The sequence below is a fragment of the Cydia splendana genome, chromosome 20, assembly GCF_910591565.1.
Source record: "Cydia splendana chromosome 20, ilCydSple1.2, whole genome shotgun sequence".
Taxonomy (NCBI): Eukaryota; Metazoa; Arthropoda; class Insecta; order Lepidoptera; family Tortricidae; genus Cydia; species Cydia splendana.
In genome coordinates this window covers 5,055,985-5,068,218 of record NC_085979.1, presented here as the reverse complement: position 1 = coordinate 5,068,218, position 12,234 = coordinate 5,055,985, and the positions used below count along the sequence as shown (strand labels likewise).

The window sequence follows — 12,234 nt, the reverse complement described above, 5'->3', positions numbered from 1 at the left end:
GCAATAATATGTAACGCATCAAAGGCCACAAATATATCTGACAAAAAAATATAAGATTATTTGTAGAACCATACGAGTTTGTCACATATTCTTGCGGCCTTCGAAGAGTAACATATTATTGCAGGTGACTGTACCTCAGTACTTTTTGTACTGAGAGTGACTGAAATAGCAAGACACATTCATGTTTCCATGAAAATACAATGGAAAATAATTATGCACTATGTCTGTAATACCAACCACTTTAGATAACTTAAATGATATATAAGACTAGAATTAATATTACAACTCTACAGCATATTTATCTGTATGTAACCTTGCGTTCTCCATAAATTTATCAACGTCATATTTATATTCATTCGCCACATCCAGCATCAGTGGGTCATCAGGGTTTGGATTAGCAAGTAATGTCTGTATAGAGATGAGTAGAGTTTCTAGTGTGATTGTGGGCAACCACGCTCCTTTGGGAGGCATTTTTAACTTGTCCATGCAGATACGGCCACCTGCAAACCAAAATATCTATTTTAGAAACGGTTTAGTCTATTATTTTACAAGGCTAACGCTTGTTACACACATTAAAGTCCATGTACTTTATGTTTTACGATATAGGATTGCCATTATACAAAATATCAACGCATTGTTCACGTTGTGATGTAAAATCAAACAAAAAAACGCATAAATAAATAAATAAATCGTCGCCTAGCACCCATAGTACCAGCTTTGCTTAGTTTGGGTGTAAAGGCTTCGTCACACAGGCGCGCTTTTCGGGCGGGGCGTGAGCGTTTTATATGTAAAAACGACGCGCTCCGCTCACGCCCCGCCCGGAAAACGCGCCTGTGTGACGGAACCTTAAGAAGTCCCGCTAATATTTATTTAAAAATCACAGGACTTTCGAAACATATACCTTTATCAATATTCGGATGGTATACTGGTGTTGTGAATTTGACGATGGGCGGCTCGAATGGATACTTCTCCGGAATGGTTATAGTAAGCTTGAACGAGCCGTTTTCGTACGGAGAACCCTTGGGTCCGAGCATTTTTACCAGTAACACATCATAATGATCTTCTTTCTCCGGGTGGCAGTTCACGCCCCATGGCGGTTTTGATTGGAAAAGTTTTACTTCTCGGGCTAGTCTAGCAGTGCGTGCACTCGATATCATTGTTTTTATTTATATAAAACAATCAATTAAGAGTTGATGAACAAAGCAGCGAGCGCGCGATATAATCCGGATTCAAATGTCATTACTGACAATACATAACTGTCACTGTCAAATTTAAACGTTAAAGTTGCCTGCTCAAAATATAGCATCACCCGAATAAAACTGAAAAATAATACAAAACCGTTTACTCCCTTTGTCTTTTGAGTAATATTATAAAGAAATTATAATAAATATAAATAGCTGACTCAAAAACTACTATTATCTGGTATGAAACAATTTAACAAGTTTATGGTTAAGTTAACAAATTAAATAATATTACATCATTGAAATTACCTGTAAAATGGGTAAATTATTGTTGCTGGCAACTTTATTCATAGACAATGAACGATTTGCTATTTTACTTTTGTAAGAAAATAAGCAAGGGAACATCTTACAGCCACACAACAAAAACCATAGACAAACGATCGCCCGTTCCACAGCTTCATCGTGTGAAATAGGTTTAACAAATGTCAAATCAGCTGCTGTCAACAGAAAATGACGAAATAGCGACAGAAACACTTGGCGAGGTATGGAGATTGCTCGCTTCGTATTGTCGTAAATTCGATGTTTATTTATTCTGACCTTTAGCTAAACAATGCTATAAGCCTCATTACCATTAACTTTACCGTAAATCATTCATATGTAAATAGTTTAGTCTGTGCGTGAAATTTAGTGATAAACCAGTGCGAGCCCGGAGTGCGTTTAGTCTTACATTTCGGTGAGTAAAAACATTTTTTCTGTATCGTTAACCGCATTTTACGTGTAAAAACGTTATCATAAACAACTACAGTGTGTTTATTTGCAGTATTGCATTAATAAAACGTGCTTTTTAAGTGTGATAATAGTACAAATCGATACCGACATAGAATGTGGTTTATTTTTTCGCCCTGTATTGATCTTTGCATGTGGGCCGTGTTGTGGGTAACGACGGTAACGTGAGAGGATGTTAGTGTAATCGTAACACATAATAATGTCGATCGAGGAATACGGGGGGTTTACTAGAAGCGTGGGAAGACTCATTATGGCACGACGATTTCGTGGTAGCAACAGACTAGTATACTCTACTAGTACTACTATCTAGGTAGTGCCTACAACTTCTACTATAACATCAGCAACTTTGCACAACACTACAGGACATACTGTTAATAATATTCAGTTTTAATGGCTAAATGTCATAGGTCATATCATGTGCTATTCAAACTTCCTATTTTTATAATATTACATTCATTTTTTTATAATATTTCTGTAATATTACACTATGAGGTGTTTTTGCTTGCCAACAGACTTTATTTATGTGTAAGACTCCGTTTTTTTTATAACTGGGTTGTTGTAAATGAATAAGTTTTTTTAAATACTGAAATATTCAGTTACACTCTCAGTTCTTTTTTCTAATTTGGGTGTTGTCAATAAATAAGTTTTTTTAAATACTGAAATGTTCATCTACACTCCGCTATTCAAATCTAAAAAATATATGTGGGATAACTTGACATCTAAAAAATGTGTAATAATTTCGGTAACACAACTTTTAAACTAATGATACTCTTATAGGTACAGACACCATCAGATATATAGGCGCCGTCAAGGCACCCACAAATATCTGAACACGCCTCTATTGTCAATGCGTTAAGAGTGCGTATTCAGATATTGTGAACACCTTGGCCGCTCCGATATATCTGATGGCAACTGTACTATTTGCAAACTATACTGACAGCCAGGGTCGTATACTTCTCATTCACACTTGCTTACGGGCTATTCATAAATTACGACATTTCAAATTAGGGGGGGGGGGTTTGGACAGACATCGGATGATGGTAGCATGATGTAGGAAGAAACGGGGTCATCTGAAGCATGATTTTTGGATGATTTTATGGGGGGGGGGGGGGGTCAAAATCGCCAAAAATCGATGACGTAATTTATGGACAGCCCCTTAGTTATAGCAGGAGTAAAGAGATAGTCATATGATCTAGGTGATAATTTTTATTTCTGGATAGTATAATCTAGTACTTACTATACGACCCTGGCGGCACATCTGTTATCTCTAAATGCAAAACGTGTGAATGTTATTCTTACCTTCAAAGCATTTTTATCCTTATGGTAAGACTATAGAGCCGAAAATATAATGGAATTTTATGGTATCTCATAGCTGTTTTTCTACTGAGTGTGTTCTTTTTGAGTGTCGATGGTTGTTAAATGCAAAAAAAGTTAGGTTAGCCATTATTTAGTTAGTGTATTTTGTAGTCTATTGTTTAAAGAAATAGAGTCGTTAATCTATACTAACATTTCAAGGCGGTTATTATCTGCTTTTACTACGAGGTGATTATCCTAATTTGTGGTTTACCACTCAATGGTATTGTATTATTGAGACTCTTTGAGTAAACTAGATCAGATCGTTTGATTCACACTATACAAGTTATTAACTTACAAGATATATACAGTGGTACTACTAAACGAAATTGATAACTAGCTTGTAATTGGTAAAAGTCTATTCTTACGAAACGCTCCGAGCGTGCATGCTCGGCGTGGAAGCCGACCGCCATACATTTGTTTTAAGCCGGGACCTCACTTCTGCGCACACTACGCACGCACGCACGCACGCACGCACGCACGCACGCACGCACGCACGCACGCACGCACGCACCATTCATGACGGATAGGATAGCGTCAGCGTCGAGCTTTTCGTTCCGTGGCCATGGTGAGCACTGAGCACCTATGGCGCTTCTACAGATATGTCAGTGCAAACTTAGTGTGGTCAGAGTCTAACCTTGCGACTGCGAGGATATGTAAATGCAGCATTACATAAACTATAAACAATTATTGAAATTGTACAACGGGACTTAATCGCGTATTTAAGTTTTAAGATTTACCACCGACGTTTCAAGAACGGCGAAAATCGTGGAAGTTTAAACTATAAACAATGTCGAACATTTTTTTAATAGACAAAAACTTCACTTCACTAGCGTCAGTACGTAGTGATTATATTCTCTTTAGCGACAGTCACCTGTCAATACTAATGTCATTTTTATATTTATAATAACATTTTACAATTTAAATAAATCTCTTTTACAATGCCCATCGATTGCCAAGGATCTACGTCCGGGGGGGGTAAGGGGAACATCGGTTTCTTCATACAGAGAGACCCCAAGGTTTGCGCTGCTGGTCTACCGACCGCCCAACCTGATGAGAAGGCCTCCGATTCCCTCCAACATTACCTCCTGAAGGACGAAGCTGATGCCCTCCTTAGCGACGCCATCATCCCCCCAAAACCCCCAAGACCTTTACCACCTCTTAGACACCCTCCGAAGTTGGATATGCGAAATGCTTACCACACGCAAGTTTCGCAGCTTGTAAACCCACCACCCAAAACTAAGTATCAAATAATTGCTGAAGATTTAAAAGAAACAGTGTATTCTTCTTATTGGACGAAGATATTAGCGCAGACAAAAGACTCAGTACCTATGCTGCCTGAAGGCTTTGATAAAGAAGGCACTACGTTCGGTAAGAAGACGGAATACCATGGAACTTTGTATGATATTGTAATGCCCAAAGTGCCTTTACCTGATAAGACTCCGCGCGCTAAGCAGTTAGCTGTCCAAATTGTTAGGAACTACTGCAGGCCTCCTTATGACCCAAATTTAACATACGGACATAGAACCGGCCAGGAAAAAAGGGGGAGATCTGCTATGTGCTGTGTTACTGATGATAAAGTCAAGGTTGGTACAGGCGGTCGCGACACTGTAAACAGTGTCTTAGCTGATTACCAGACCGCTTCAAAGCCAAGATTAGGAGATGCTCTAACACCTTGTAATAATATTAATGAGCTCCCCCAAGGACATGCCTTTGGGAAGATCCGTCGTTCGGACAGCGTCGCAGAGTGTTTAGCGAACTGCAAGATTAATCCAGAGAAGGAATACTTAATGAAATGCTTTAAGCATCTTAATAAACTTAGACACATTCTATCAACTCGTTACTTACCAACGTTCTTTAATAATTTCTATCTAGGGCTTAAATTCTTTGATAAAGAACGTACAGGATGGCTCCCAAAAGACGTAGTTTACAACTACGCGGGTACAAAATTCATTAGATTCGACGCGTCTTTGATAGAACCTTTACTCTTACTCTGGAACGCTTTCGACGGGCAACAGATAGAGTACAAAACATTCGCCCGCGTGATAAACTACAGAATACCATCCGCAGAAATACCTAAGTTACCAGACTTCCCCGACGCGTGTATAGATTACAGAACAACTTATACAGAGATGGTAAAGCCAGATCAGCCTCCTGACTGCTCGCCTATGGCAGGTGTGGGAGCAGGTAGATACTTCGACTTGGATTTCCCGATAACTCCAGACTACTACTCCAAGGCCGACAAAGTATTTCTTTCTCACGAGACTGACATGAAAGCCTGCCTATCCCCTACCATCATGACGTTGTTTAACGTGAACCATAGAGATATGTACGCGAAACGAGAACCAGAGGTAGTTCGTCGGGTGTTCGAGAAGATCGGGGAACATTTTACTGATGAGAGTTTTAAGAACATTTGGGATGAAGCGAAGAAGCATCATTCTGAGGGCTGGGTGTGTTTCGAGACCTTTAGACGCGCTTTGGAGGCGGAACGAGCTGGCAGCAAGGTTTAGGACATTTTGACTTCGCTGTGACGGGAGTAATCGATTATGTCACGTCTTTTAAAAGACATTTTTGAAACGCCGAAGACGAATGGGTTGATATTTATTAACTGATTTATTAATGTTTTAGATAATATTCTTTCTAGTAACTTAGTTTAGATATGACTATTAATTATTTTAAAATTAATTTACTTTCAACGCGTTTAATTGATACGTAATTATAATGTTTGTTAAAATTATTAATTTTATTCAATAAAACTGTAGGCAGTGCAGGCTGTATACATATAAATTAAAATAAATGTTGTATGGTAGCATGTTTTTTTTTACTAAAAACGCTACTTAGTTCAACTAATTTTGGGTGGTTTTGGTAAAAAATGTGCCGATGTCATACAACGGACGAAAAAATTAAACTAACACATTATAACTACATTATAACAACATTGTAACTACTCCATGTTAACTACTCACGCGATTCGGCACATATACTACATCAAGGGCAACAAATCATAGTAATTAATTAATCATTATATTGAAATTGTTGAATGGAATTAAAAGTCATGGTGTCGCCGCACGGCCTTGGGTAACTACGCATTACACACGTACGTATACGTATGTTTTATTTTAATAACAAATTATAGGTTCTAGAGATATTCACATCCATAAAAGACCTTGAAAACAGAATTACAGTACTACTTTATACCTAAAAACCAGCCTATATTTTCAACTTTCAGATTATGAAAAAGGCGAACTCACCGCCAAAAAGCCATCGATCGAAGCGCCTTGCTTAAAATACATGAAACTTGGCATGAAGATTTACGTAACATAAACATATACATATCTAATATCTGGGAGACCGAGCTTGGCTCGGAAAACATATAAAAACTCAAAACTGCGCGTTTTCCCAGAGATAAGACCTAGCTAGATCGATTTATCGCCCCCGAAAACCCCCATATAGCAAATTTCATTGAAATCATTAGAGCCGTTTCTGAGATCCCCGACATATATATATAAATAAACAAGAATTGCTCGTTTATAGGTATTAGATAGATAGATAGATGTACCTAATCTATGTCTGCGTGGTACAAGTTACTAAAAATTGTTATTCAAAGAAAATTTAAGTATAAAATTTTATTGAGACAAAAAATACAAACTAAACAATAATAAAACTAAACTACATGGAATATAAAACTTAAAATAATCATATAAATAGACTTATAAATGAACTTATAAATAAACTTATAAATAAACTTATAAATAAAAATCGGACAAGTGCGAGTCGGACTCGCCTACCGAGGGTTCCGTACTTTTTAGTATTTGTTGTTATAGCGGCAACAGAAATACGGTTCGTGAGATACAGCCTGGTGACAGACGGACGGACGGACGGACGGGCTATATGTCATAGATTTTTATGATTTATAGCCATACCATGACAAAGTGGCACTTCAGGTCCCATGTCTTTTTTAAAATTCGCAAAAGTAAAAAAAAAACGAAATTATCGAATCGATAACTAAACGTAAACACGTTGTTAGCGTTGCGAAACGTTACGATATCGATTGCAAACTTCAGCTCCGCTGTAGGGATTTAATTAGGATCAGTTGCGCTTGCGTCGAACCTAAAACGGACACGAGGACGCCCTCCGGCTTCAGACTCCGCTCACTGATGGATTACAAAAAACCGGGCAAGTGCGAGTCGGACTCGCGCACGAAGGGTTCCGTACCATAATGCAAAAAAAAAATAACAAAAAAAAGCAAAAAAAAAAACGGTCACCCATCCAAATACTGACCACTCCCGACGTTGCTTAACTTTGGTCAAAAATCACGTTTGTTGTATGGGAGCCCCATTTAAATCTTTATTTTATTCTGTTTTTAGTATTTGTTGTTATAGCGGCAACAGAAATACATCATCTGTGAAAATTTCAACTGTCTAGCTATCACGGTTCGTGAGATACAGCCTGGTGACAGACGGACGGACGGACGGACGGACGGACAGCGAAGTCTTAGTAATAGGGTCCCGTTTTACCCTTTGGGTACGGAACCCTAAAAAAGCTCCCTAGGTCGCTGTCATGAGTTATGGTGCCCAGTAGGCTGGCAGCGTTACCTCGTTGGATGGCTAGACTTAGTCTCTGGCCGAAGTAGCTGCCAGCCCTCTGGTCACCAGACGCATCTATAAGGCGCTCGGAAATTTCTTTATGAAAGAAAGAAAATTTAATGTAGCAAGTAGAAGTATGAAAATGTGATACTGATATACAAACAGCATTCATCTCATCTCTTTGGCGGAAAATGCGTTAATGTAATGTAATATACCTATTTTGCGTTCATTTTGTGGTCCTTGTTAGACTACTCTCCTCTATAATCTTTGAGGCAAATTAAGCATGATTTTATGTGGTAATCATCGTACTATACAGTATATTCATACAAGAGTCCTCAAATTAACATTACATACTATTCATTTTTAGGGTTCCGTACCCAAAGGGTAAAAACGGGACTCTATTACTAAGACTCCGCTGTCGGTCGCTCATGAACTGTGATAGCTCGTGATATTTCTGTGGCCACTATAACAACAAATACTAAAAAGTACGGAATCCTCGGTGGGCGAGTCCGACTCGCACTTGGCCGGTTTTTTTTCCATACAATACATCGCGTTGTACCTACTAATGTGCCCGTGAAGAACGTTTATTTTCCCGTTTTTAGGGTTCCGTACCCAAAGGGTAAAAACGGGACCCTATTACTAAGACTCCGCTGTCCATCCGTCCGTCCGTACGTCCGTCCGTCCGTCCGTCTGTCACCAGGCTGTATCTCATGAGCCGTGATAGCTAGGCAGTTGAAATTTTCACAGATGATGTATTTCTGTTGCCGCTATAACAACAAATACTAAAAAGTACGGAACCCTTCGTGCGCGAGTCCGACTCGCGCTTGTTACCATGGCTCGGAACCGGTTTTTTTTCAAAACCCCGATTTAGCCCAATATTATTAATTATTGGCATGTATTTAACCGGTCAACTAATTAATCTAATTTGGGTAGTTTAAAAAAATAGAAATGGGTAAGTACTAAAATGAATAGTTTGGCAACAAAAACGGAGCCTTAAAATATATCAATATGAGTTGTATTTTAATGCCGTTACAGCTTTTGATTATTTTTAGGCAGGTACCAAGTATTTATTTGGCAACTGAATTATTATATTGGAGACCATTTATTATTATAAATGGAGTTGTTTTGTGTAAAACGGGACCAATATTCATTAAATTTAACTGCTTTCGTGTTAAAATACTACCTAGCTGAAACGACATGCTCAGTTATGACTATAGTTGATTACTCAGGTGTGAACAACTAGATGACAACTAAATTTTATGATCGCTTTACAATATTAGTTGCCAATTTATTATTTTAGTCGCCAACCTATCACTTTAAGTTCCCTATAATTTTTTTGGGTGGCTTGATTTTGCTGGCAGTTTTTAGGGTTCCGTACCCAAAGGGTAAAACGGGACCCTATTACTAAGACTTCGCTGTCCGTCCGTCCGTCCGTCCGTCCGTCTGTCACCAGGCTGTATCTCACGAACCGTGATAGCTAGACAGTTGAAATTTTCACAGATGATGTATTTCTGTTGCCGCTATAACAAGAAATACTAAAAACAGAATAAAATAAAGATTTAAATGGGGCTCCCATACAACAAACGTGATTTTTGACCAAAGTTAAGCAACGTCGGGAGTGGTCAGTATTTGGATGGGTGACCGTTTTTTTTTTGCTTTTTTTTTTGTTTTTTTTTTGCATTATGGTACGGAACCCTTCGTGCGCGAGTCCGACTCGCACTTGCCCGGTTTTTTTAGTAATATGATGCTTATATTTGAGGCTTATATATTTTGTTTGGCGCTAAAATATTAATGCACACCCAAATTATATTATTATATGCCCAATGAAAGTTCCTGTTTAATATTTTAATTGCCCGGTTAATAATAAGCCTTAATTATTTTATGCTCTTTACGTAGGACTGAATCATGTATTTAGGTAACAACTTCCTATTATATTTATTAGATTGTCCCATTAAAAATGAAATAATAAACCAAAGAACGAAAAAGAACGTAATAATACCGGTATTTTTTGTATGAAGTAAAAACCGGTTCCGAGCCTTGCTTGTTACTATAATGCAATAACGAAAATGAAGAGCATCAATATCGAAATTCCGGTTTTTTTCTCCGATTATCTACCCATAGAAAATTAGTACTTCGTGCCTTTTTCTACTGACAAAGTTGTTTGACCGGCTATAGTAGCGTGACTGTAGGTTTACAATTACCACCGGTAGACAGCGTTATTTCCGTTTCCGACTTTTTGAGTAAAAGACCTTTAAGTTGCGTTGTGCTCTTTTATTCGCATTGGTTTCGCTTTACATAAATGACGACATTTTAACAAATGGCTACTTTTCTACTAGTCAAAACAGCTTCTTTTTTAGAACTGTCAAAATGATTCGTTAATATGGAATTTATATGAAAACGAGTATAGTGACGTCACGGTCAACTCACCTACTTTTTATATTTCATTACAATCCAATTTATTAAATAAAAATTGTGTTTAAAAATAACTGCTATTGCTAGGTATCTAAAACCAAATGGCATCCCCCAAACTCAGAACACCCCAATCTGATATGACGCAGTTACCTACGATTCGAGTAACTATGACGTCGGCAATCAATATTTCAGCTAACCTAGTTTTTGGAAGATTAAGAAGATTAAGGGCATTTCCTTACCAGTCTTTCTCACCTTTTTCAGCTTTTCGAGATTTTCACATGTTGTGTTTCGGTAATTTCGGTATCGATTGATAAAAAAATACAGATGTAAAGTGTCATTCTATGGAACTTGCTAACTATGTAAACAAACCGCCATACTGAAATCATCACTCAGTGACAGTTTCAATATGGCGGTTTGTTTACTTGCTAACTATGCAAGTTCTATAGAATGACACTTTAGTGCATAATTGTTTTCCATCGTATTTTCTCGGAAACGTTCGTATTTGTCATTCAGTCAACGTCAGTAGTTTTTGTACCGAGACTGACTGAAATAGCGAGGCACGTTCGCACTTCGTACGTTTCCGTGAAAATATGAAGGAAAACAATTACTTTTTTTTATTTTATTTAAATATGAAACAAACTGTCATACAAAAAATGTTGTTACAGTTTCTTCTCTTAATCTAAACCTATAGTTTCCATTTTTATTAAACATATATTTATATAGAAGCACGAAAAAGTACCTATCTTGGCTTAAGTTCAGCTGATTAGTAAGAGGTTACACTGAGTTTGCGAAGTTAGAAATTAAGTATACATAAAACTCAATGAAGTACAAGTACAATTACGCACTACATTTGTACGTAGGTAGTTATGCCAGGTAATTATAATTACACAAGATACTTACATATTTACTTGTGATATGTAAATAAACCTAGTGATTTTAACTTAATCGTCTTATTATTGTTAGGTAAATTACGGTATAAATAGGAATTGTAAACATCGATAGAGTAACTTCGGATTTCATCCATTAAGTAGTAAGTTTTTATTGGTAAACATGATATCTTTAATGTTATGACTATGTACTTACTACAGAATAGTTAATAGTACTTCGCTACGTAATTCTCACTGTCTAGTGCAGCATTTCCCGAACTATGTAGTATGGATATTGAGTGGGCTCTACACAACAGTTGTTTTTTGGAGATTTTAGGTTTTTATTTTCAACAATGCAGGTTGTTGCATGTCTGTCAATATTTATGTAAATACCTAAGTAACGGAACTGTTTTATAATTTAAATTATAAATCTAGACTAAATAAAATTTAAATATCAATATGTTTTGTTGTTAAATTATCGTTGTATCTCTACACCTTTTAGAACAAAGTCCCCCGCCGCGTCTATCTGTTTGTGTTTTTGTATGTTTGTTAGCGATACACTCAAAAACTACTGAATGGATTTTCATGCGGTTTTCACCTATCAATAGAGTGATTCCTGAGGAAGGTGTAGGTGTATAATTTGCTAACCCGTGTGAAGCCGGGGCGGGTCGCTAGTATTTATATATAAAACTGAATGAGTATATTCAAAAAATATTAAACATTTAGTTTAAATTGTATTTTTTTATTATGGGACTGTGCTACCGTGCAAGTGATATGGTTAAACAAAAAATGTTTTGTGAATTCTTCCTATTCACTGGCTATTATGTATAATGTATACTTGATTCTTTAAACACAGATTAACATTGCACAATGCTTTATGTAATATACAGGGTGGCCAAATAATAGGTGCATTCCCGTTGCCAGGGAGGATTTGGGATTATACTGAGCAACTTTTACTATGGGACCAACCCCATAAAAATCACGAAAAAAAAAATGGCTGTTTCATACATTTTGGCTGGTCCATTTTCTAAGGGAGGGTAAATTATTTTT

General features: G+C 37.2%; 3 protein-coding genes across 3 annotated transcripts in view; 2 read left to right on the top strand and 1 right to left on the bottom strand.

Moving 5' to 3' along the window:
- Nucleotides 1-252: 252 nt before the first annotated feature.
- On the bottom strand, nt 253-1,243 carry LOC134800903 (ubiquitin-conjugating enzyme E2 T-like). The gene is made up of 2 exons (XM_063773438.1): nt 902-1,243; nt 253-500 (listed from the first exon to the last, which is right to left on the bottom strand). Exons 1-2 carry the CDS (start codon nt 1,155-1,157, stop codon nt 280-282), a joined length of 477 nt encoding a protein of 158 aa, XP_063629508.1. The 5' UTR covers nt 1,158-1,243; the 3' UTR covers nt 253-279.
- Nucleotides 1,244-1,681: 438 nt separating this feature from the next.
- Nucleotides 1,682-12,234, top strand: part of LOC134800845 (oxidative stress-induced growth inhibitor 1-like) — a 67,396-nt gene continuing 56,843 nt past the window's right edge. Inside the window, exon 1 of the mRNA XM_063773402.1 lies at nt 1,682-1,914. The gene's annotated coding sequence lies outside the window, so the exon portion shown is untranslated. The remainder of the gene's footprint in view (nt 1,915-12,234) is intronic.
- On the top strand, nt 4,204-6,129 carry LOC134800457 (EF-hand domain-containing family member B-like). The gene has a single exon (XM_063772919.1). It carries the CDS (start codon nt 4,262-4,264, stop codon nt 5,828-5,830), a length of 1,569 nt encoding a protein of 522 aa, XP_063628989.1. The 5' UTR covers nt 4,204-4,261; the 3' UTR covers nt 5,831-6,129.